General features: G+C 39.0%; 1 protein-coding gene across 3 annotated transcripts in view; it reads left to right on the top strand.

Moving 5' to 3' along the window:
- The window catches only part of LOC113636021 (serine/threonine-protein phosphatase 2A 55 kDa regulatory subunit B beta isoform), a 48820-nt gene that overhangs the window by 3231 nt on the left and 18076 nt on the right, over window positions 1-27513 (top strand). The window contains exon 1 of one of the 3 annotated variants that reach the window (XM_027135883.2): window positions 1221-1738. The exons of 1 other annotated variant lie outside the window; for it this stretch is intronic. In XM_027135883.2, coding sequence (XP_026991684.1) covers window positions 1660-1738 — 79 coding nt within the window. In that variant the 5' untranslated portion in view covers window positions 1221-1659. Of the gene's footprint in view, window positions 1-1220; window positions 1739-20743; window positions 21381-27513 lie in introns of those variants that run through there. One more of the 3 variants, XM_027135884.2, reaches the window with a different exon arrangement.

Raw genomic sequence — 27513 nt, forward strand, 5'->3', positions numbered from 1 at the left:
ATCTGTAGCAAGTTGATGTTGTAGGTCTTTGGAGGTGCTCTGTGGGCTGTTTTTTCCTGTTCTCACCATCCTGCGCCTCTCCGATATTTTACGTGACCTGAGACCTCTGGCCTTAACAAGAACTGTACCTGTGGTCTTCCATTTCCTCACTATGTTCCTCACAGTGGACACTGACAGGTTATATCTCTGTGATTACTTTTTGTAGCTTTCCTCTAAACCATAATGTTGAACAATCTTTGTTTTCAGGTCATTTGAAAGTTGTTTTGAGGCCTCCATGTTGTCACTATTCAGAGCAGAATCAAAGAGAACAACAACTTGCAATTGGCCACCTTAAATACCTTTTCTCATGATTGGATGCACCTGTCTATGAAGTTCAAGGCTTAATGAGCCACCAAACCAATTGTATGTTCCTATTAATCAGTGCTTAATAATTACAGGTATTCAAATCAACAAAATGGCAAGGGTGCCCAAACTTATGCACCTGTCTAATTTCGTTTTGATGCATATTGCATATTTTCTGTTAATCCAATAAACCTCATTTCACTACTGAAATATTACTGTGTCCTTCAGTTATTTGATAGATCGATATGAAATTGCTGATCCAAACACCTAAATATTTATAAATGAAAATCATGGAAATTGTCAGGGGTTCCTAAACATTTGCATATGACTGTATAATACTAATGTGTTCATTCCAGTATTTCTGCACACATAATGTTAATTGAACATAAAGTATTTACACAGGTCAGCTCTGTTTTTGTGTATTGTCTTTTGTGTACTGTCTTTTGTGTAATGTCTTTTGCCCTGCACTGTCTTGTTTGTCTTTTGTCCTGCACTGTCTTTGGTCCTGCACTGTCTTTCTGTCTTGTTATGTCTTGTCCTGCACTGTTTGCACCAGATTGCACAGATGCACTTTATGTATCTAGGACTAACTTACTTCCTTAAGTCCTTAGCTCTGTCTTTGTTTTATCTAGCACCAGGGTGCTGGAGAAACGTTGTCTTATTTCACTGTGTACTGCAACAGCTTTATAAGGTTGAAATGACAATAAAAGCTACTTGGCTTGACTTGACTTGACTTGACATACTGGACCTGGTGTGCATTACCGCAGCACTAAACTCAAGTAACATTACGGTACCTAACCACTAGATGGCGCCATTTACTGTCCTTTGAATTTGACCAGAAGAACTTTAAAGCGACTCTTTAATTTCCTATTGTAGGCGATTTGTTTTTTCTTTTTCTTTTTTGTTTGCATATTTACTAACGGAGATAATAAGAAGCTAAAAACCGAGCGGAAACAGTATGTGCTGTAAATGTGAACATTATTTACCCTCCCATGCTGTGTCACGGGGCACACACTGATGCCCCATGTCTCAACATTAACTCTAACCCATGAACTGCCCCTCCCTGAAACCGGGTAAACAACCGGTCCAACCTCCAGACCGGAGATGGGAGGAGAGGAGAACACACGGCTCACGGACGCACACAGACGCGTTCATTCACACTTCCGTTTAACTGCGAGCGACGCTTCACAAACTCTGAGACTGAGCTCTCCAATGCCTCCAATGCCTGGAGTGTAAGGACACAGCGACAGCTTGGCTCATGAGGAGCACACAGCAGGAAGAGCCGGCTCTTAGAGAGAGAAAAACAGCTGGGGAAAGATGAAATGTTTCTCTCGTTACCTGCCTTACATCTTCCGTCCTCCGAGCATCATCCTTTCCTCCACCTGCCACGCTGAAGGTAGGATGATGATGATGATGATGATGATGGTGTGTGTGTGTGTGTGTGTGTGTGTGTGTGTGTGTGTGTGTGTGCGTGTTGGAGATGTTGGGGTTCATCCTTACATGTTGCCTCTAATTGTCGTTAGAGATCAAAGAGTTTCCAACAAAATCAAATCACTGCATCTGTCTAGGATGTTGTAGGATGATTCTGACACAATTTTACTTTAAAGATGCTTTGGATGAGATAACATAAGACTCGAAGTGTAAACAGTTACTGAGCAACATTTACATGACTTAAACCGGCAGAAGTATCTTGGAATCTGAAAAATTAGTGATGGAAAAAAAAAAGCATGTGAGATCCATGACACACGGATAACGGTTGTGTTGCAAGAATACAGTTGCGAGTAGGTTCTGCAGAAATAAGCTTCCTGTGAAAGGTTTTAATATCTGCGAGAAATTGAGGAGCTTGGAAATTGGTGTAAACTCCTGTTTCTACAAATTGAGAGGAACCAGAAAGTTGAGCTGTATCAGGCACGTCTCACTGGATGGAGTTCATGGGGCTTACCCGGGACCAGATGGAGAGTTTATGGCTCACAGTTGGCTAGGGAATATCTTGGGATTCCCAAGGAGAAGCTAGGATAGAGAAGTCTGGGCTGGTCTTCTCAGTTTGTGGCCATCGAGAACCACACATGAAAAGCAGAATAAAAAAATTATTAGAGTAGAGATTGTCAAGGACTGTTTTTTTGCATTAGAATCATTCTCTCTCTGTGCCGTCGAATTCTAAACTCTGACTGTTTTTTTTTTTTAGAACAGCAGCTATGAAAGTAGTTCTGATTGTAGAAATTCATGGATTAAAGATGTGTTGTTAATTAAAATAAAGTAAAACATTAGTTGTTGAAGTCTTTAGTTGTTAAAGTCTTTAGTAAAAAATGTTTATTTCCAATTTAAGTTTATTTACATTTAAGTGAGAGTACATAAAATGTAATGCTGCTCCTTTAAGATTTCCACTATTGGAAAGTCCAAGGGATGAAGTGTATATGACTGTATATTGGGTACATTAAAGGCTGCTTATGTCAATAAGATAAATAGAAACTAGCTTATTTTGTGGACTTTCCACAACATTAACTGTAAACTTAAAATTACTAAAAATATTTGTTTTTTTAGTGGGTGGCACAGATAACAAGTGTTCTTGCAGCTAGAAACATTCTGGAGGGAAAACAATTGTTTAAAAATTCATCAGTGGTTATATGCATCATTTCTTACAAGAAGGAGAAGCAGTACTGTACAGTATGTGCTCTTTGCCACAGATCACATGTGCTTTACTTTGTTCACTCTTATTAGTAATCACTGAACCATGTCACTAGATACTTGCATGAAGTTAAACTTTTCTCAATTTTCAGAGAATGAAAGCTTAAACTTAAATCCACATCTAGTCAATGTCGCTCATGTCATCATGTCATGGCTCATGGATGGCTCCAACTCTGATTGAAAAGGAAGGGTCTTCGGTCTTTGTCACTGCTGTATGTGTGAAAATAGCATACAAGGAATAAAGCTGTGTGGGATTTGCTGTTATTGGTACAGTATATAATCAGCGTCAGTCTGGTAATAGTAACACCTCCTCACTTCAGGGACATCATGTTAGCATGTCATTGATTTTCCTTTAACTGCAGACTTTCTAAGGGTGACATGAGGATGACATGTAGCACATTGTAACTTCACTGTTTCAAATAATTAGCCAGTATTATATTGCAATCAAAAGAATGAAGGCATCCTGAAAGGACTGGACAATGTCTATCTATTAAGACTGCTGTGTGTGTTTTTTTTTTACAGAGGAAATAGAAAGAAAAAAGAATTTTCTTTCTATTTGTTGCTGTTAGCTATAGGCTATAAGTTTAATCTGTCTAAAAATCAGGGAAGAGCAATGAGAGAAGATAAAGCCATGGATCACAAAATGCCTGCTCATGACCTTATGATCAGGATGCTTAGACTTAATGCAGAGGCAGACAAAGAAATAATTATCTTTTGAGCCTTGTGTGAACATGCACATGTACAGCTTGTGACTTGTGGTATAAATACTTTGTCGGAAATTTTCTTTGGTTTTGGTGTGCTGTGTTCTACTTTTTAAGACCACAATCTCAGTATCAGACAGTTGTTTGAGAAATCTTTAATCTAACACTCACAAACCCCTAAGAGCCTGACGAATGGTTTTGATTATGTAGTATTAATATTTATGTAATAATAGAGGCAGAGAAAAATAATGATCCTAGTTGTCTAGCAACAAAATAGCTAATCATTCTTCTAGTTGTTAAGGTTAATGTCCAAACTGAAGCCCTTGTTCTTACTGTACCCCTTTCCACATTGGCTAGAAGCTAATGTGGTAGTTTTGTGCATTAACAACACAGTCATTAAGATTATTAAGATTATGAAGTTATTAACAAGATTATTAAAGGAAACAATGGGTTAATTAGTATGCTGCAAAGTTACCACTACTTTCTTTCTGCAACATGATCATCTTAGTTTGAGACATCACCAAACAACCTGTGATCCTGACCATAAAGACCATAAAGAGGCCAAATTGAAATGACCAGTATTGACTGATATATCCATCTGCTCTGTGGTTATTGAATCGCATATTATTTCAGCGCTGTGCTCAGGGGCAGGATATTTATTGTGTTGTTGAATAGTAGCTATGATCCTTTGATTGTCCTCTGTTTACCCCTCCCCACTCCCCCACGGGGCTCACATAACCGTGCCAGAGAGTTTATTTGAAGCCGAGAGGCCCGCACCTGAAACTACATTTCATTTTACTATATTTAAGTACATTTATTTTGTATATAAAAAATTGCAACAGCGATGCTTGCTTAATTTGCAAAATATAACTGACTGACTGTTTCACCAAGCTCCACAGTTGGTGCTAGCAACATCATACAAAAAAAAAAATCATTATCCTTAAATCATTAAGGATGGTGCAGATGAGCAATCTTGGTACTCAGATGGTTGACAAATGAAAGGAAAAGCCAACAAAGCATGATTCAATGAAGTGTTAGGACAAAAGGAGCTACAAGAAGAGCTACAGTACACCTTTTTTGGTATATTCTACAAGTCTGTGGAAATGTACTGAAAAGATGAGCATCATTCTTCCAATCTATGTATCCTCAGTTGCTGTTTTGATGATGATGGTGGTGGAGAAAATGGTGCTGTCTAAAATGGTGCTCCATGATGTTCCATAGATGTTGCGTTGGGTTTAGGTCTGGTTTTTGTTAAGGCCTCATTATATGATTTATACCATTTTCATCCAAACCAAATCATCCAGTGAGCCTTCGTATTCTGCAGATGGGGACATTGCCATCCTGGAAGAGACCATTAACAGAATAGCTTTGTATTGATTAGCAGTGACTCTTTCCTCTAAGGAGACAAGCAGGACCCAGACCATGTCTGCAAATTGTAGTATTTTTTTTTCTCTTTTAATCTGTCAACCTGTCTGTAGAACTGGATGATGAGGATGATGGACATTAAGCTGTGTTATGGATGGTCATTTGTCCAGTTATAAGCAAGAACCAGAGCATGTCTTCCCTCACATTCAGCTGGGTAATAAAGTGCGCTTTTGGTTTTTCTTCACAGGAAATGAATGAATTGTGTGAGGGGGGAACAGAGTGGGGCAGCTGACCTAAATTAATATGCTACTGCAGTAACCTGGGCAAATAAAGCACAACACTGAGGACTGAGAGAGCTGCCAGTGCTTCAAGGTTCAGGCTTGCACCCAAAGTAGGGTTTATAAATATAAGGGTTTTTTATAGTTTACATCGAGGTCTTAAATTTGATTTGTATGTGTGTCCCTGTATGAGCTCTGGTCAGTAACCTTCCAGGATGGAAGTGCTTGTAATATAACTGTCATTCAGGAAAAAAATGTCTTGCGTAATAATGGTTCAGTTGTGTTCTGTGTTATTCTGGAGTCACTTTGGTTGTTTCCATCAGCTGCAGGCTAATTTCTGCTTGTGATGGATTATTGGTGGCTTTGATATTTATAATTGAATTTCAGTGGGTTTTTAAAAGGTCATGAGAATCCTAACTGTTATGGGTGTGACCTAAAGGGTTAAATGGTTAAGGCTTTGCAATTTCAAGAATTCAAGACTGTGTCCCACAACACAATGCACACTACTGTAAATATAATGCCTACACACTAATGACACCAGTTGTGCACTGTCACTAAGTTTATTAAGTACAGTAGTCCACATTTTATGATTCATCCACAGCATTTACTCACTAAATGTTATGCGAATAAAATGACTTTATTATTCACATCAAAGTGACCATCAAACATCAGCTAGAAAAGCAAAACCTCTTAACAAGAACTTGTTCTGTAGCTATCTCCAACTGGTTAGCTCTCACTATGTTTGTCTGAAAGCAACCTGTGAGCATTGATATTTTTGAGGCAGGATGATGATAAAAATGACTAAATTAAATTGAGAGGCTGTCATAGTAGATTTGTGCTGTAAGCCACTTTGTAGTGTGCATTTTTAAAGTAGTATACAGTCAAAAACAAGGTGATGTAGTACACAGTTTACTGTAGCAACTCGAATTCAACAGTTTTAGATGTACCTTTGTTTGATACAGCAGGTGTTTTTCCTGTCACAGTGTGCAAGGTACACAAAGAAGAAATAATATCATTAGACAAGACTTCCCAACAATATCTCCAAACCCACACGTAGCGCCTGAGGCATTGGAAACATGATAGACATTTTTTTCTTTTTCTATTTTAATTTATGTATATTATCTACTTCACAATCACCATTTCCCTCTCCCAATTTTTATACTATATTGCCACCTGACCACGACACCTATGGAAGATTGTTGGACATTGTTTGTTGACAAATTCCACGGCCATTAATACAGAGACATATATTATTATGAATCCCGATTGTTAAAACTAACCCTGTCATTAACTTTTCTGTATGATGTGCCTACTCCACTGGATATTTGTATAGAGTGAGCATGAGGCACTTTGTTACTCTCCCCAATAGGCCCCTATAAGTGCTTGTTGTGGTTTCCGTATTTTGACAGTGTATGGTGATAGGGCTTGATGGATCAATGCCAATAATCTGTACCATTGCTGAGGAGGTTTTTTCTGCACACAACGAGACAGGAACATCCGCAGTGAAAGTGCTGCTTTTGGAGGGCCTACTCACACCATGTCAGCTGATTTACAGACACTCCAGAGGAGATGAGAGTATGCGAGGCAGGGAGGCAGCAAGCCTAGATATATTTAATCTCATTCTAAATGCTTTAGTTTGAGAGGCTCAGCAGCAGTGTTCAGAGATAAGGAGCTCTATTGTCTGTTCTGTAAAGCCAGGAAACAGTCACCTTCGAGAAGGGTTCTGCTAGAAGCAGCCAATGAATCAGCAAAATGATATGTGACATCTCTGCCCAGCTCATACTCTTTTTAGATTTTGTAGTTTGTTAGCTTGTTAGTAGTTCAGTCAGGTTATCAAAGGTATAACATTTTCTCTCACATGCCCTCTGTTTCTTTCTTCTCTCTTTTTTTTTGCAGCATTCTGTATTGAATAATAGAACTTTCGTGTGCCCTTTACAAAACGCGAAAGACATGAAGAACACACGACTCATTGCATTTGTGTGTATCTGTGAACACAAGAGTGTGTGTCAGTGATCTGTCTGAATGAGCACACTTTTGTCGCTGCTCTGCTCTAAGAGATTGTATTGTATTATACAACTATTCCACATTATGCAACAGATTGTGTGATAAAATAATATGAAATGATTGCCTTGATTTGGTAGACAAAGTGTAGAGTGTTGGTTCTTGTACCATTCGTGTCATAAATGCTGGATTACTGTTTTGTTTTTATGCCCTTAAAGTGTAGTGAAGAAGGCATTTTTTAGGGAGACATTGTGTTATGTTTTATGCACGCTCCGTCATCGTTACATATAACTAAAATTATTAGATCATTTAAAAAAAATATTTCAGTTTGAAACTTCCTTTCTGAATGTCATCTTTATCCTGGTCAGGGTCACAGCTCAGGCCTACCCTGGGCCTACCCAAGCCAATCCATATTCTATTAGCCTGTTCCATTATCCCCAAACAAACAAAGGGATAATGTGTTATAAATATTCTCTAATACCTTGTATGCCCATGCATTCTTATAGTTTATAGATTGATGCTTTCTTGCATCTATGTTCTGGATGTAATTCTGCTCGACACACATGCTTAAAATTTTATAAACCTCCTTCTTCTAGGCTTGTGCTAATAGTATTATCCCTACATTATTTTTAATTCACTAATTATATATCAGATCTGACAACCATACTACGATGGATTCAGCAGTCAGATGAAAAATAAAGATCCTACAGAAATTGCTGATGTTATTGGAGTTAATCAGAATCACTTCATTGATGACAGGTGTATGATAATTACTTTTAAGCATGAGTTTAAATGTGTTTGGATCATTCTGAGTACATGCCCCATTATACAATATACACTTGTGAAACCAGGTAATTATAACTTTTTTCTTTTTTTCTCCACCTAAAAAATTCTGTTTGTTTTTCACAAATGTTTCTTTTTTTTTTAATATATATATATATTAGAGAAACCTGCATTTTAACAGGGGTATTGATGATATTCAGCACCAAGGACAAGGGCAGCTGTGTGGCCTGTACAGAGCATCTCTAGTGTACACTCAATAAGTCAAAGCTTCAGTGATACACACTGGCCATAACTAATCATTAAACACTTTACTTTCAATGTTTCTTAAAGCTTTAAATCTTGTCTCTCTTTTTTTTTCTTTCGTTCTCTCGCTCTATCTCTATGTTTCTGTTCCCCCTCACTCTTGGCGAAATGAAGGATTAAAGAAACTAACTGCATATGGGAATACTGTTATGACCTCTGAGTCATCACATATTTATTATCTCTTCCTATTTTATTCGCAAGTTATACTGTCTGGAGATGTACTGCACTTTTATGTGTTAGACATATACACACAGCCAGCCTTTTTTAGCTTCAATGTGATCGATGGTCATGAGCCTAGGGGAATTTACTAAATAGCACAAGTGATTTTGTTATATGTACAACTGTTTGTATTTGAGATTGTTTTGCAAAATCTCTTAAGGCCAATGATGTTAACCTGTTCCTGGAGATGTATCTGAACCTGTCTGTGAATCCACTCTGTATTTGCATCCAAATCTGTGTATGATTCCTGACATTTGCATGATTCCATGATTTTTTACTGTTGTTTAAGGGTTTCTTATTTGTGTACTGCAGTCTGTGCATGACTACATAGAAACAACAAGGTAAAACCTTACATTTATTTTTACAGCATCTGGCAGATGCTCTCATGCAGAGAGACTTACAAAAGTGCTTTGAAGTCTCAATATACATCCTCATACTGGATCACTAGGTCACAAACTAATAATATCAGTCTAAAATATGAGGTAACATAGCAACAAAATAGTGGTAGCTCGGTAGGAAAGCTGCTGGACTACTGATGTGTGCGTTCAAATCCCAGTTGCAAATGCTGGGCCTCTGAGCAAGGTCCTTAATTGCTCATTTGTATAATAGAGATAAATATAAATCATTCTGTTTAAAGGACAAATGCCATAAATGTAAATAATTCTTCAGGAATGGCAGGTCTTTTGAAGAGATCATTTGAAGACAGCCAGTGACTCTACTGTTCAGTCTAGGGGAAGTTTATTCCACCAGCTTATGCTGTGCGTGTATGTGTGTCTTTGTGGTGCACTTTTTCTTAACCCACCTGCCTACTCAAAGTATTTATTCAATTAGTTTAAGAAGAAGAGTATGAAAATGAGGAGAACAAGAACGCCAGCTTTAAATAAACAACAAAAATGTGAAGCAAAAACTCAGGCAGTGGACATACATTGTAGAGTGATGGCCCTTATGACCAAGACCACAGACAAAAGCTGAACCCAGACAAAAGCACTCTACAGAGCACCCAGGTGTCTGTGCACTCACAATAGCACTTCTTCACAGAGGTGCTGGTTTCCCTCATTTCCTTCAAGACATTCATTCATACAAGAATGAAAGTGGGAATTAACTGGCAAGTTATTAAGTGTGAATGTATATTCTGTGAATGGAAAAGTGATCATACTGACCTTTCAGAGATCCCGACTATACCAAAGCCTTCCTTAAGAACAAGATATTTTAAGAGAGCAAAATTGGCCTTGTTTTTTAGGTAGGAAGGATGGCATACTCTCTGTCAGTCTTAGCAACATTATGGCAGACATCAGTGAGCCCCTCTGACTGTGTTATGCTGCCTTGTGACACAGCATGAGAAGCATTTTGAATGGTCTGTGGTTAGTTGGCTTTACTCTCTCTGGTCCATAGCTGTTGCATGATGATATGGAAAAATCTGTCTGAAATTATTTATAATCACACTATCTGGTGACAGTTTCACTCTAGCACAGACAATCTAGTAAAATATTATTCTTATTTTGCTTATTACTATTATTTCCATGACATATGGCACCTAACTAAATGACTCGCTGTGTTGGGCCAGTTTGAATCCTAAATAAACATCCACAGCTGGGAAATTTGACGGTTTATTTCCAATAGCAAAGATGTAAGGTTGTGTAAGAACAAGCATGTTTCAGCTAGATAACACAGGCTCAAACTATTCCCTTTTCCAACGTAATGCTGAAATTCTTCAGTCTGTTATTAGCTTTAGCTTATAATATTGAATACATAATTCTGGTGTACTTCATAAGATGATAAACAGTAAGCCTGATAAACAGTAGCCTAGCTCTATTTTAGCTATGACTTTTTTGCAGCTTGCTAGATGACAAATGGTGATGTTTAATTGGGTGCCTCTTATGTCTGTTGGCATACACATGCCAGGTAGGGGTAGACACATTATGTCATTCGCTATGGATGCAAATGGTCCTAGATAATCACCCCAATAAAGCCATGGGATCCAAAAAATTCTGGATATATACTGATCTAGACTTTTGTTTGTGAAGCAATACTCAATAAAAGCAAAATAAAGTCTCAAGTATAATCGCATGTAACAGAATTTTCTTAGAAAATGTGAAGTGTTGCTCATCATAATGAGCTGTTTAAAGCCCAAAGTGTGAATGACACAAAGCTGACAAGGGTTTAGAATAATACTTTAGATTTTTAATGTGGAAAACACGGTTTAAAGAAAACTTATGTACAGTCCAGGAAAGGAAAAGACTTTTACTTTTACTGTTTATTTTGTTATTACTTTCACTCAAATATTAGCATGTGAATCTAAAAGACGTTTCTGGAAGAGAGCGGACTTGGACGTCACCCTCTGTCTGTTTCCAGGAAACTCTAACAGCTAGCCAACACAGCCGGAACTCTGACGCTGTGTGTGTGTGTGGTGAGGTGGGGGGTATTAGGGGGTGAATGGATGCCATAATCAACACTAACGAAAGGGTGCTTAGGCAAGTTGGTGAGTGTAATATTAGACATGGATTCTAGTGAGTGAGTGTTTGTGAGCCTCATATGTTGTGTGAGATTCTATTAGTATTGACATCATGCTGAGACATAAGCAGATCTGAAAGCTTTCTTGTTTATTGCCTCTATATCTCACACAAGCTCCAGAAACCTAGCTTGAAAACATCTTTTCTTCAGTCTGTTCAGACATTTACAAAAGGGCTGTGGGAATTATAAGCAACTGTCAGATATCTGTTTTATGTTTTCCAGGACAGCAAACGGACGAGTTGTGGACTAAAATTAATTTTCATCTTTTATTCTGCTGCATTGTCTTGGCTTCAGCCATCCTGCTCTTGAACACATTGCTGAACTGAGTGAGATACTGGAGTTTAAATAACATTTTACGTCTGTGATGTCAGCAGCAGAGGCATGCATAGTGTCATCGATCCAGGACTGTGTTTCCCCAGAGCTTTGATCAATAGCACATCCCAGTTAACAGCAGCTCTAGTGTAAACCTGTCTACCTTGTGCAACACTGTACAGATGTCCAGGGGGGGGGGATGAAGGAGGCATGTGTGATCAACCATGACAAGGTTCCGTTTGAGTCAAACAGGGTATTGGAACCAGAGGGGTGTGTTTGTATGTGTGCATGTGAGAGAGAGGCATGACTGGTGTGTAATGTGGGGAATTGCTGACTCAGTGGGAAGGCCTGAGCTCTGAGAGCTCCTATTTAGCTGCTATCTCCCTAAGGACTCAGCTCAAGGACATTACTTGTTAAATGATGTTTTAGCATGTGACTGTGTGTATGTGTGTGTGTGTGTGTGTGTGTGTGTGTGTGTGTGTGTGTGTGTGTGTGTGTGTGTGTGTGTGTGTGTGTGTGTGTGTTTGCATGTTTCTTGATGTCCTTTCTCCTCCTCCATTTTACTGTTTGTTTTATATCATATGGATTGTGTGTGTTCCTGTTCATTGTCCTTTGACATTCCTCATGACATTTCCTGTACACTCATATGCAATTGTAAACAAAGATTAACATGCCTCTGTACTCTGCAGCTGTAGCCTTTGAACCAGAGGACACTGAGCACGTGGGAAATTCTGATCTAAACTTTCACCACCGCTCTATAAACACACTGCTAGAAGTATTGTGAAATACAAATGGGTGAGGAGTTAAAGGAAGAAACCATGACTTTCTGCAATTTGCTGGCATGGTTTGGGTCTATTTTTCCCCTTAAATTAAAAGGTCACCACAAAGCAGTACAGATTTATTTTGACTGATCCCCTCTCTCCTATAATGAAGCATTTTTCTCCTGATGTGTAGTGGTCTCTCAGTCAACATGATAACTTACTGAATAGTTTAACAGAAAAGAAAATGAGGTAAATGTTATGTAATGGTCTATGCAGTAACCAGATCACAACACAATTAAAATACATGAGAGATTCTGTACTTGGAGATTTCAGATTTGGGTTTTGGACAGTGATCTCCACCACCACCATCCTCAAAACACCAATCTTTAAGAAAAATGATGATCTCAGCAGTACAGTTCCAGCGACTTGCAGAATCTATGCCAAGGTGTATTGAAGCTATTCTTGTTAGTCGTCGTTGCATAAAACCTTATTAAAGCACCGTATGCTCATCTTATTTGTCCATTTGTTTGCGAGTTATACAAATTTGAGCATGCAATGCCCCCTAGAGTTACAATGTGTTATTGCTTTTATTTGCTCACTGCAACATTAAGCCAGCAGATGGTAGTGTTATGTAAGCTCTTTAAGCTGGTAATGTTTTATACAAACTACTGATTGTATCAAGAATTATGGCATATTACGATAGTATACTGAAAATGTACCTGCAATAATTGAATAATAATAATAATAATAATACGCAATATACAACCAAATATCAATCCTGTTGTCAGAAACTGACGATGATGATGGCCTAGAGGACATTTAACACAAGTTTAGTATATTTACATTTACATTTATTCATTTTGCAGATGCTCTTATCCAAAGTGACTGACAATTAAGCAAAGCAATATAAAAAGGAGAGGACGATACAAGTGGTGCTATCATACAGGTTTTTTTAAACACGTTCTAGAGGAGCGAAGTGCTCAGAGTAGAGGTGTAAGAGCTAAAGTAAGTGCATTTTGTGAGTGAGGATAAGTTAGGACTTAGTTAAGTGTTAACAGACGTTCTGCTGAGGTTAGAAGTTCATTACACCACTGAGAGAAGTCAGTTTGAATGTTCTTAACAGGAACATCATACCCTGCTGAATAAGCACTACCAGTACAATGTCTCCAGCTGTGAACCAATAAGGACCAACAAGGTGAATGAGTTTATACATTGCTCTAAAACAACTCTGCTGCATTATACTTGTACAGTACCAACAGCACACACACACACACACACACACACACACACACACACACACACACACACACACACACACACACACACACACACTATCATCTTTGTGTCATTGTTGATTTTGAGCCACCAGACAAATAATATTGAATCAGCAACATTCTTACTGAGGTTTATTGCACCGGACAACAAATGGATAAGGATACAGATATGGATAAATTGGCCAATTATTATAGAATAGTATGCACAGAGTATGTGTAATATGTAATTACTATAGAATATATTAATGTTCTTTATTATGTGTTATTGTTATTGTTGTATAATTCTGGTGCTTTTAAATAAAAATGTATTAAATTACACATTTTAATGACTTGTGATGCTTTCTGGCATCATTTAGAGATATTATTACCACCCTAAAGATTATTCTCCAAAATCCCAAAGTGTTTAATTCCTCCTATACTTTATCAGTTTGGCCACAAATTAACTTAATGACAAACCAACACCATACTTTCTAACCATATATATTTGCATTTAATGTTGTTAAATGTCATCTTCAAGATAAGTCAGTTCCTGTTATCACTTACGTTACGGAGTAAATAACTCACCAGCCTCTCTTTTTGTAAAGACACCTCTTGTTATATTACTGAAAATAGTGAATGCCCATCTATTCGTCAGTTTCCTGTACTGCTTTTCCTGCACAGGATCTAAGGCAGCCTGGAGCCTATCACAGGGAACTCAAGGCACAAGGCGAGGGTGCCAACTCATCACAGGCTCAATCTCACACACAATCACACACCTATTCACACAATATGGCCAATTTAGAGATGGCAAGCATGATCTTGGGAGGAAAACTGAGAACTTGAAGGAAACCCCCAAATCTAGAGGAGAAACTTGAGACCGTGAGATGGGTCATGTGGTGCATTCTCTATACAATAACACCTTCTGACCAGTGAACACATTTTCTCAACTATAACAGAAACTATTGATATCTACTTGCATCCGCTGTCATGTACATTATCCTTTTAGTATTCTGTTCTACCTTCCTTTTAAACACCTCAAGTACACCCCAGACACATTTCCTCGCAGGATTTTCCAGTCAGATTTATTTCTCTCAATAGGACAGCACTGTGTCTCTGGCTACGACATGTTGAACACCATATGGCACCGACCACTCGTGTCCATCACTCATGCTCACTGTGGCGTGGGGTTCCTGTTCACAACAATATTTCCCTCACACTCTGCTGCTACACATGCCCATCTTCATGTACAATCTGGACTAAGTGATCGTACATCAACAACTTGTCAGTATTTCAGGTTGTGTGCTTGCACTGATTCTGTAAGGTGTTAGATGATTACTGTACTGAACTGAACTGTAAATCAAAAGCAGTGCCAAAGTGAAAAGTGAGCTTTTTCCTGGGGTACCAACATTGTGTTATAGCTTACACTATGCCTGATTAATCTGATTTGCCTCAGAGTAAGTATTCTCCCATGCACTATTCCTCTCCTGTCTAACTTGTCCACGTCAATATACACAGTGTTTATAATGTAATTGTGATCATATGCCAGACACCAAAGTCTTAGAAAGATGGCACAGCTTAAACAGTCCCTGGGGTGGGGGGTGGTTGGAGATTAGTGAAAGAAGAAGGTAAAAGAAGGAGGGGAAGCGAGAAATTTAGTAAGACAGAGCGAGAAATCAAGTAAACCAGAGCGGGTGGTCAGAGTCAGGTCATCTGTCGACAGCTTGGCTTCCTCCCTGTGATCTCCGGTGGCAGCTGCTCAGCCAAATGAGATTGTCCTGCAGATTACAGGGTGTGTGTCGGGGGCAGGAGAGATTGGGATGAGCTGAAAAAATGCAAAGTGTTATGGTAATGCTCATAGACGGCTGCTATAACATGGCTTGCAGGCATACGCGGTCTCCTTTCTACATCTGCCTCCACTCTGTTGAAATATTCATCATTAGACTTTCAGCCATTCCGCTGAAACCCAGACAGTCTCCTGCTCTTTTTACTGCCAGTGTGAAGAACAGTGCATTTTTTTAGCAACTGACAGAGAGAAAAAAGGGATATGGAGAGGCAAAATAGCAATCAGCAATGGCTGTGATTATGTATAATAGCTACAAGAGTCTATCTACAATTAACAAATTACAATTATAGAGACCATTTAGTCAGTGGGTGGAAAAAAACACCCCAGAAGTAACAGCTTGTCTCCTGACTCCACATGCATTTTATCCCATTTTTGTGATTGTTAAATATACAGTCATATATTATCATAGACAGAAGCCCTCCAGTGCACAGGGATGAGAAGTAGAATAATTAATGAGAGAAAGTTACAACTGTTACACATCATGATTAATACGCCATATGGAAACTCCCAGGAAATGAATGTAGTTTTTATTTATGCTCTCTATTAAAAATCATATTTACTGTAACATCAGCACGGCTATTCACAATAGCGCATCATTTCACATGGCAAATAATCAAATAAACAAGTGGTTTCAGTGCTAATTTTCAGTGTCCAGGCTGTTAACCTCGTTTGTTTGAAAGGATGTTTGGATCTGCTTGAAGTGCATTAGGACAGATACGAGAGAAATGATGATGTTTATGATTTTTAACGATCCAATTATGTAGACAGGGTTTGTGCTGCATAGCAATGTTGCACCACCAGCAGTTTCCTAGCAACCAGTGTGATAGTAAAGTATTTCTCCCAGAGCAGTGCCATAGCTGATACACTCGGAGTTGAGGGGGAAGCTGCTACACTGAGCTGAAACACTGAATGGAAACCTCTTTTTTCAGCACTACAGACTCTGTGGTTTTGAGCATTTGTGTGTGCGTGTGTTAACATGCATGCAAACGTGGGTGTGCATAAATATGTATGTGCTGCCGAATATTTGTAACTGACATGAGTAACACGCACGCTTATGATTTCAGAGGCTGCTGAATTCATGGGCTGTCATTATGCAGTATGCATTCATGTCAAGTGTAAATGTCATGAAGAACAATGATGGAGCGACCCGATCACTGCTTTAATTTGGAATGGTATTATGTGTAAACTCGGCTGGCCTCTAGGCTCGGGTTGATGGATTCGCCCAAAAATAAATAAATAAATAAATAAATAAATAAATAAATAAATAAATAAATAAATAAATAAATTCCACACACATCCATCTGGTTCTGCTGCTCTCTGTGTTTTTCTTCCCCCACTCTCTCAACCATCCAATTATAAAGCTTCTATTTCAGTCGTCTGGTTTATATCTTGGATAATGGTGTGACGGTGTTATACATCCAGTTTATAATTTAAAAAAAAAGTACAATTCCCATGCTGTGTGTAACAGCTAGAGCAGATAAAATTCCTCACCTGTGAAGAGGTTTCCTTGCAGATGGTTTGCCGTGCAAATCCTATTACTTTGAGCACTTTAAGACAGCCCCATCTGGCAGAACTGTACAAACAAACAGCTTTTTGAATGCAGCTTATATACTATTTAATAGTAATAACCATACCATACACAAACACTTAACCTTCCACTTTTAAATGCCTGAACAATATGTGCTCTTTTATCAGAATATTTCGCTCATTCAGATCAAAATCAATAATGAGCTATTGATAGTCCGTGCCATGGCTTTTGCCGAACATCGACCAGGACACTTGCTAGTCTGTATCATCTGACTAGCCAGGAGGTGGCATGCACCCGAAGGCAGGCATTGAGACATGCCCCTAGGTCAGGCTATTACTAAATATCAATACAATAAATTGGCCATGACTTGAATATCGTGTTGGTGTAATTGCTCCCCGTGTTATGTGGCGCTGCCTTGATACACATCATTGTATGTATCTCTGAACCTCAAGCTTTCTTAAAGAAATACATTTGCTCAGTCAGTTTATTAAAAAAAATCCCTGTAGTTTTTATCTTGTTAGAAGATAAAACATTGGAACATACTACTGAGGAAAAAATGAACAAAATGCCTTACACTGAGGTATATGATTCTTCATAACATGATTGAAATAGATCTGTGAAAGAAAGCATTGTGTATTTGTGAAGACCAAGTGTAGGACATGTACAAGACACAAACATGCTTAGGAAGAATTTTTTTAAAACACTCCCGCTGATCGTAATCTGCCTCTGTCGCTTCATTTTCAATTTCTCCATAATTACACTGTGCAAATGGCTTAAATCTTTATTTATGCTCACAACATTTATTTTTCGCTCTGTTCCAATCATTGTCTTTTTCTCAATCGTCGTCTATCCCACCCTCTGAGCCATCTATTTATACTCAGACTCCAAACCACCCTGTTGATCATTAGAAAATGCTAGCTGGGATTTATCATCGACTGAGGATTCCCCCCTCTCCTGACAGGAAATTATTGATTTTTGCCACCCTGTTTAAATAATGATAAAGGTTGTGTTCAGGGTTGAGGCAGGCTAAAAAAAGCAGCAGTGTTTGAAAAGAGAAGGTGTAGAACATTTGAATAAAGGTTTTTGTTTAAAAATAGTTCTTCCTTGTTTAAATCAAAGTAAAATAATATAACTGCCACAAACGGGGGCACGGTGGCTTAGTGGTTAGCAGGTTTGCCTCACACCTCCAGGGTTGGGGTTCGATTCCCACCTCCGCCTTGTGTGTGTGGAGTTTGCATGTTCTCCCCGTGCCTCGGGGGTTTCCTCCGGGTACTCTGGTTTCCTTCCCCAGTCCAAAGACGTGCATGGTAGGTTGATTGGCATCTCTGGAAAATTATCCGTAGTGTGTGATTGCCTGAGTGAATGAGAGTGTGTGTGCCCTGCGATGGGTTGGCACTCCATCCAGGGTGTGTCCTGCCTTGATGCCCGTTGACGCCTGAGATAGGCACAGGCTCCCCGTGACCCGAGAAGTTCGGATAAGCCAGTGACATGTATTAGACTTCACCAATTTGGTAGTCATCAGGATCAGAAAAAAAATTAATTGTTTGTTTGGGGTTTTTTCCTTCTTTTCTAGCAAATATGCAGAACAGGAAATACAACATTTACTGTGTCAGTATTGACTTATTTTGTCCCATACATTCATTCATCATTTATTGATTCAGTGATTCCCGGGAGCCTATTGCCGGATCAATGGGTACTAGTTGTGAATACACCAGTTGTGAATACACCCAGTCCATTGCAGAACAACATGTCCACAAATTCCAATTTAGAATAGGCAGTACACCTACTGTCAAGATTTTTGGTAAGTAGGAAGAAACCTAGACAAAACCCACATGGACACATAGAGAACATTTACTTAGGAGCTTAGGATTGTTTCTACCTGTCTTCAACTGGAAACCATGGAGCTGTGAGGCTGCCAATTTACGAAGCTGCACTTTGCTACTATTTTCTCATACATATTTAGCAAATATCCTGACAGGTTCCTGATTTTTTCCCCCTGTGATTTAAATTGATTACATTTTTAGCTCTTCAATCTGTGTAGTTAATAACATCTTGTTCTGCCAGTCTTTCTTTAATTTCTTCCTTTTTTTTTGCAACATTTCCACTGTTATGCCCTGTGAGCACATACTGTAATGGGAAGGGTGTTTTTCATAATTAAAAATTGCATTTTTTTGTAATATGGGTTTAATATGTTACAACAAAAGTCACAGGACATAATTAAGATAGACATGTAGAACAGCTCTACATTCTTGGTAAGGTCTTTTACACCTCGGATCCCATGCACACATATTCACTCCTATGTTCAATTTTTACGAGTTGCAAGTTCACTCAGTGTGATAAATATGATTAATTATATTGTGCTGTAAATTGGATCAAATATATACCGATCTCACAATAACATCTATTTGGAATGATAACTGGTAGTTCAAATAAGCTTTTGAGATTCATTATTTATCTCTTAAAACAGTGTTTTCCAATTTTTATGAACATTTTATGGTCCATTAAAACTTGAATGGATCGTTACATTGATATAACATCCACTCTTAACCACACTAAAGTTACCATGCAGTGCTTGAGCAGTGGTAAATCTGGCATTCACTGTACATAACATAACATTGCACATGATTTATAAGGATGCCTAATAAACCATAAACCAGTGTGCAGACTCCTTTCATCCAGTAAACACTGTCCCTGCTAAAGGTGCATGCAGTGAGCAGTAATTTAACAAACATTTTTCTGTACATGTGACAGTATGTGTGATTTTGCATTGCAAATCAGATTCTTTATAGGTAATGCCATCAGGCAGATTAGTACAAATTAAATATGCAGAAGACTACAGCTTTAAAGAACGAGTGCAGTGTCCTGCAGAGTCTTATATTAAAAGCATCATGCAAATGAAATTGTCCCAGAGTTAGAGTGCTAACGGCAAGCTTCATAATCCAATTAATCAGTGTCTGGTCTGCAAGCAGTTTTTAAGGAGGGGCATTATGCTCAAAAGAAATCTATCAGAAATTGATGGACTCCAGTTTGTTCTTTTAATTAAAAAAAAGTGTGTCTGTGCTTTTCCTTTTCTTTTCATATATTTCCCTTGTATTTACCTAGTATTTATTGTGGATGGTGGAGCCACTTTTAAGTTATGAATGAGGGAGGATGCTGGAGGTGCAGTATTATTGTCATCATCATCATCATCATCATCATAAATCTCTTTGACTTGAGTCTATCCAGGGAACCTAGTGTTCCAGGGGGCAGGTTTACACGCTGGAAGGGACACCACTCAGTGTACCATGCACACACACACACACACACACACACACACACACACACACACACACACACACACACACACACACACACACACATACACACATATACACACACACAAGTTCACTCCTAGGGAGCAATTTAGCATAGTCAGTTTACCTACCAGCATGTTTTCGAGAAATGTGAGAAAAACAGAGAACATGAAACTCCTCACAAACAGTAACCCAAGCTAAGGTTCGACCTGAGCACCACCATGCCTCAGTGTTTGGACTATGATTCATTCCCAAAATAAACGACGAACCATCCTGTATTCCTTGAATGTGTGAAAGTATGCTGCTGGACGCTATACAGTGCTTAAACGAATCTCAAATGAGCATGAAATGATTTCCGTTACATCTTTTATAGTGCATTATGTGTGTGAGATTAAGTGTATGTTGTAGAGCAGCTTGTATTGGCACGTGCTGTCACTTCAGTGCTGGACAGCGCCGCGGTGAGTGGGAGGGGCCAATAGGGCGCTGGTGGGGGTTTGTGTGTGTGTGTGTGGGGGGGGGGGGGGGGTTGGTTTCGTTTTTTTCCCTTTTCTTTTAAAACTCATTCACTTGCGGTAAGGATACAAAACGTATTTGTTTTCCACGTCCACACTACAATTGCGGTTAGTATTAGAATCAGTACGCGCGACAGCTATAGAAGCTATAGGATATGGCGCGTTAACTCCGCCCCCTTCGCGCTCCAGAAGGTGGAAAATCCCGTCTTAACACTCAAACCCTCATTTCCGCGTCCAGTGCCCTTCATTCACAACGCAGTTCCTTCCATGCGTTTTTATTTCATTTTTTCACCCATACAAGAAAGCCTAGATCCACCGATTAGTGTAAGAAGTGGTTTCCTACTTCCTCACTTAAAGATGAATTGGTGAGCTGCTCCTGCCGTGAGTCTGATCTCATTGCGCACAGCTGCGCGCATCCTTGATCACCGGCTTTCCAGTGGATGCGCCCCGAGGCAACACGACCTCATCCGCCGGTACCGACTGATTCCTCCCTCGTGTTCAAGTCAGACGCAGCAGACACGAGAAGCAGCGCGATGGAGCCGCTGATCTCATGCTGATGTTTGCGTCCACGATGGATACTTGTATGTCCGCGTTAAGCTTCCGATTTCACAGCATCATAAATGGAGGAGGAGAGTGACAACCGCAAGATCAACAACAGCTTCCTTCGGGATCACAACTATGCAACAGAAGGTAAGTAAAAAGTCATGGAAATCGTAGTGCGTTTAAATAACCACAGGTATGGGCAGGGCGTCATGGATTAGGTAGGCTGAATGAGGCTGTACTGTAGCCTACATGTTGCACACACGACCCCGCCTTGTTTGTACACATTTCTCTAATATGGTGTAGAATCTGGTAAAGCGCAAATAGTTCCGGATCAATTTGCGCCATTGCAAGGACAGTGCAGGTCCCTATCATGAGATGAGGTCTGTGTGGGATATAGATGAGAGTGGCTTTCATATGGCTCCTTTTTCACATTGCGCTCTTGGGTGTCACTGTGGCACCATATTCACCATTCACAGAGTGACTCAGATGTTGCATTGCAGAGATTTAGCGGCTGGGTTTGCGTCGACACCCAGACACTCTGCTATGAAAGGAGAACACATCGTGGATCAACTCTGAGTTAATCCATGAGTAACCTAGATACAATGCAGTCTTGATGATGATGATGATGATGATGATGATGGTGGTGGTGATGATGAATTGGTGATTATAGTTTATAGTGAAATTTGTGTTAATGAATTAAGCATTAGAATGAAAATTCAGATCAGAATCTGTAAAATGATTACATTGTGATTGTTTCCTATTATTACAATCTAAAAAAGGCAAAGAGAGCTCTGTCTAGAAGAATCTGAATGTTGCAGACTCACAGGCCCTGTCTGCCAGAAATCAATAAGCTGTCTGTGGAATATCACTGCATGCATTAGAAGTAAGACATCATCTTCATTATTTTCATCATTGTGCTTATCCTGGGAAGGGTCACATTAAGTGCAAGGTGGGGACACACCCTGAATGGGACGCCATTGCAGGGCACCGTACACACACACAGTCCTTTACGGCTAAATGGACAATTTAGCATAAATTTGGAGAACCTCTACATAGACACAGACCCTGTAGAAACTCTACACCTTAGCCTGACCCAAATCTTTTTACATGATTATGTGTCTTGTTTTTTCATTCTCTCAGATTGGTAATAAATCTAAAATTAGATTTTATTTTAAGAGAGAATGATAGAATTGGATGCAGCATATTTCCATGCGAGTGTCCTCTTACCATGCACAGAGCTCCGATGGGGTCAAATCACTGATCCTTACTCAGCAGAGGGCATCTTTCTGGTCATTGATTAATAACACTGGGATTAATAACACTGATTATTAACACTTCTGTGAGGCAGTGAAAAGAAGCAATCAGCTGCCTGCAAGCTCAGAAGCTCTGTTTATGACCACTCAGAGCCAGTCTGTAAATCAAACTTGTAACTTTTAGTCTCACACATACATGAGTAACCTGCACCCCACTGGCTCTAAATGCCTGTCTGATTGCAGTTGTCTGTCTGAGGCATATGCATGCCGGTCTGTAGTCAGAACTGAACATTGAATGTCCATTAAAAGTTGGGTGGAATATAAGTTAAAAGCAGTACCTTCTTCTAGAAACCTCACTGCAGTGAGTCAATTTGTATACATGGTCATGTTTTTTTTTTCTGAATAAGTAATTTAAAAGGTTCAGGTCCCAATCCTCACAACTAAATTAAATTTTGCATACCAACCTCATTAATTCCCTACCCCCATCCTCAGCCCCTTAATGCTTACACAACCTTATTCTCTCTAATCAGATGTAAAGGTTTTCCAGTGTCCTAATCTCAAACATTATACTGGCCAACTCTTTCCTCTGTAACTGTTATAGACAGTGGTCAGTTCTATGCTCTTCCCATCATTTAACTGTAATATCAGCTCCTAAGTCAGTAATTCACTGCCTGGACAACTACTATGATGATGCTATCTCCCCAGTGGAAGCTGTGGATGCCTCACATTATAATGACGTGGAAACTTTGTCCTTTCTGCTATAGAAACATACACAATGACACTACTGGATTTTTAGGAAGGGTGCCCTAGATTGAAATGACTGAAGAATTCTCATGTGAGATTGTTCATACCTCTACACGTAACACAATGTAATGCCCAGGAGATTTGGCTGTACACACAGATAATTGCTTGTATTGCTTTTTAGAATGGCATAATACGATTATTCTGATTCAATTGACCTTTCTACACACAATCAGTGCAAGAAGCACGATGACTTGATAAGGTGACCTCACAAAATACACTTGAAGCATGTGCACACCACATTGTCTAATTTACTAAAGTGCCACAGTCCAGGTAATTCAATTTCACAAGGTAACTTAGTAACCCCACTAGTGGTTTCTTAAGTCCCAGACCTAATAAAATACTGACAGGCATCTCACAGGGTACAGAGGGTAAAAACGAGGTATGTAAATGTGCCTGAAATTACCGGTATGCCCTCTATTAGCATTTCCATCTTGTATTAAACAGTGAAAAAACCTATCATATTACCACATGAACATTAGGGGTGTGTAAAGACATTTTTCATATTGCCTAAGTGTTAATATTTAATGAACGACCTCTAAAAGCTGTGTTGATATGAAGTAAAATCAACTCAAATATTTGCTTTTGGAATAGAGCTTAAGATATTAAATCCTCGAAATGGTAGTCACGGGAGTCATAGTGGTAACGTGTGCAACACTTTTTTTTCCATGTGTAAGGTAGGATTAATTTGGCAACATGGCTGACACATCAATACCGGGCACTGCAGCAGCATGTTCACCCAGAAATTACATTTTGGGGAAAACTTTACATTTTGCTCCAGCTGTACTTTAATGAATAAATGAATGCAAGCTGTGGAAAAAAAGCTGTTTTGAGAGAACTGGCTGGAATTCACTAACATACCAGCTAACATAGTTCATTAGGCTGCCTAAGTGAATAGATATGGTGGAACACATCTTTTTAAAGATTTTACACAGATACCGCTTGCTTTTCATATTTTTCTATTTACCTATTTTCCTTATTTACACATGCACATTCATGCATGTGTTTCATTCGATTATGTTGTCGTTATTATCCAGAGAAGACATGGAAAGACACTGAAAGCAGGCTTATAGGTTAGAGTGAAGTATAGCTCTATGGGATGTCTTGCTTTCCCATTTGTGTATTCAAAGTTAATTGAAGCAAATGATGTGAAAAAATAAAACCAACAGTGGAGCTCAAATGATATATTTTTAAGATGTGATGATTCCCATGCTTAATGGTTCCTACATTAATGGACTCAATGTGATATTTAAAATGATATAAATTTCCTTATTACTTATTCTCCTATGTGCAGGCTCATAGGATGGAGACAACCATAGAGACTCAATGCACCTCATTAGCATAAGAGAGATGCCATCAGAATGACATTTGGCTAATAGCGGTACGATTGATGTGCTGGTGCTGTTATGGAGGCTTGACCTTCATCTTCATTTGTGCTTGGTGGGCTTAATTGCCCAAAACGTACATGCTTACATATCTCTTCATTCCTATGCTTGTCCTAAACAACATGCTTTCTGATTGAGGACATGCTGAAAAGGGATTTGTAGCTGTACTACAAACATAGAATCTGTAGCATATATGGCTTGACAGAGATGGATTTGTGCTGTGGATGTGTAGTCTGAATTAGTGAACGGGGGGGGAAAAATCACAAAGTGCTTTGTAGTGCTTTGTTTTATTTGTAAAGGGAATATATAGTTAATTAAATTCCTCAAACATAGTAATGGGTCAGTGATAGAAAGGTAGCAGTCACCTCTCTAGGAATCAGTACATGGTTTACACAGGTTCAGGCACTTAGTAAGGACTATGGCTCATTACACATTGGGATGGCTAACCAGTCACTGTAAAAATCCAAATGTATAAAATACTTTAGTTTTAAATGTCAGAGAAATTTATACATTAATTACACATTTCTTTCATGGTACTTCCAGCAGGATTGTAGGCTAGTTAATGAATTTTTATTTACCTCATTAAACAGAATGTAAAACAAAGAAAAGAAACATTGCTATACAGTATAATCATTTAAGAGCTACAACAACGATAACAAGCTATTTATATTTGTAGACAAATATATAATAATATATTGTCATTTCCCATAATGGGATCATAAGGTGGCATTAATTCTCACTGGATTTTGTGGGACATTGTGCAAGTTTTTTAGGGAGAAATTTTTTAGTTCACTGGAAGGATTTTTTTTTGATTGAAAAAGACCTTAAAATGGACGACTCCCTGATCACTGAATACTGAACTAGACATCGGACAGAGATGCATCCATAGTCTAACTGACATAACACTAACTGAACCACACTATTTATTATTTAATACTGGCAGTTTAAATTGAGCAATTTAAACTATAACGATATGTACTCATTTTACATAGTTTATTAAATAAAATAATGCAATTTAATCCATTTCATTTAAGCAATACTGTTTCATTTTTTTCCTCCTATGTGTGTTTAAGATCTTTGTTGCTGATCTGCATATATCTGGAAGTAAATTTATTTGATTGCATTTTAAGCAAAGCTAAACAGTAGCAATATGAATGTAGATTAATGTGATGCATTCCTTGTTCCTTTGCATGTTAACTTCTCTTTTTCTATTTGGTCTAAGATGTTATGTTCTCAGTGAAGATGCGTTGGTAAAAATAGCAGAGTGGTCCCTCAGAGCTCAGAACACGGCCTAGACATGCAGACTGAGAACAGCTCGATGGGGGCTGTTACTAATACACCCACCCTGCCAGCACAATTTACACCCCAGCTTTCACTCACGGTTACTGCCCCACACTGTTGAGTGTACCGAATGTTGAGTGTTATTATTTCTGCTACAAGAATGAGAGAGGTTTGGGGGGGTTGGGGTGAAGGGATTTTGCAAAGTGCAGCAAACGAGACTGCCAACACAAATCTCCCCAGGCTACAGTTTAAGATTTCGGTCATAAAATGAAATATCTCTCGAACCCAACGGGGCCCCATTGATTATTCAAGAGAAAACTGTGAGGCAAAAATATTGCATCTCAGAGAGAGAGAGAGAGAGAGAGAGAGAGAGAGAGAGAGAGAGAGAGAGAGAGAGAGAGAGAGAGAGAGAGAGAGAGAGAGAGAGAGAGAGAGAGAGAGAGAGAACATAGAGGGTTTGGGCATGTTGAAGATTATCCACTGCTGGGTGCACTGACTTTTTCCTGTGGGATCCATACTGGAGCAATAACCAGAAATTAAAAAATAGGTTCTCTTTTTCCTCATCATTATGTCTGAAAAGCAGAATCCTTATGAATGAACTAAGAACGAGCATTGTGTAAAAAGAAACACAAACACACACACCTTTTTGTGTAAATCACAGTGACACGTTTGCTGAGCTTCACCGCTCTTTGAATTCAAAGCATATACTATACCTTCCATTGTGTTTTCTACATCTGTGGGAAAATTATGTATCTGTTAATGATGTGTGAAAAGAAGGCCATTACAAGCTTTTACAAGCCCTCTCCTAATACACACACACACAACCCCAAACCCCTCCCCACACACACTCCTTATTTCGTGGTACCGTTTTTTTCCCCCAAGAAATGGGGTTAATTGGCTTTTACTCTCTTCTCTACACAGCAAAGTATTGTCGAGACAGAGGCCCCACCTCTAGGAAGTGTAAAAGAAAGCCAGCAGCCATGGCGTTTGGGATCAGCAGGTGGTAGAGATGATTACCCCAGTGTGCACTGTTCTCAGATCACCACTTGTGTCTGCTGAAATGAGTCCAGACCTGCTGTGTTTGCTGGCCCACCAGCTGCCCTTTATATATCTCTGCTTTTGAAATAGCCAGACATCGCCTCGCAGAGTCGTCTACTGATTGGGGAGTCAGTCGATATGCCCAATACATGTTACAAAGCATGCACGGCTAGTGGCACAGCAGTCCAGTGGCTGTAACACGTGTTTGTTGTAGGGTGGCTTAAGCGGAAGAGATTGATTGGTTGATTTGCTATAATTTTCCGTTGTGAAAACTTCACAGGAGGACGTGATTGTGCTTGAAGGATCAGAATAAAACACCACTGAGCTATTTTTCCCAACAACAAAGCTAGGGCTTTATAAATACAAAGAGATAATGCACAGAATTGGAACAGATATATAATAACTTTTTGTTCACCATGTTGAATAGTGCTTTTCCACCAGACAGTGTTAGAGCAAGGCATAGTAACAAATACATGATCATATATTTTGTCATTATTTTTATTTCTTAATAATCTCTGAGTA

Source organism: Tachysurus fulvidraco, chromosome 17, assembly GCF_022655615.1.
Source record: "Tachysurus fulvidraco isolate hzauxx_2018 chromosome 17, HZAU_PFXX_2.0, whole genome shotgun sequence".
In the NCBI taxonomy this organism is placed as follows: domain Eukaryota; kingdom Metazoa; phylum Chordata; class Actinopteri; order Siluriformes; family Bagridae; genus Tachysurus; species Tachysurus fulvidraco.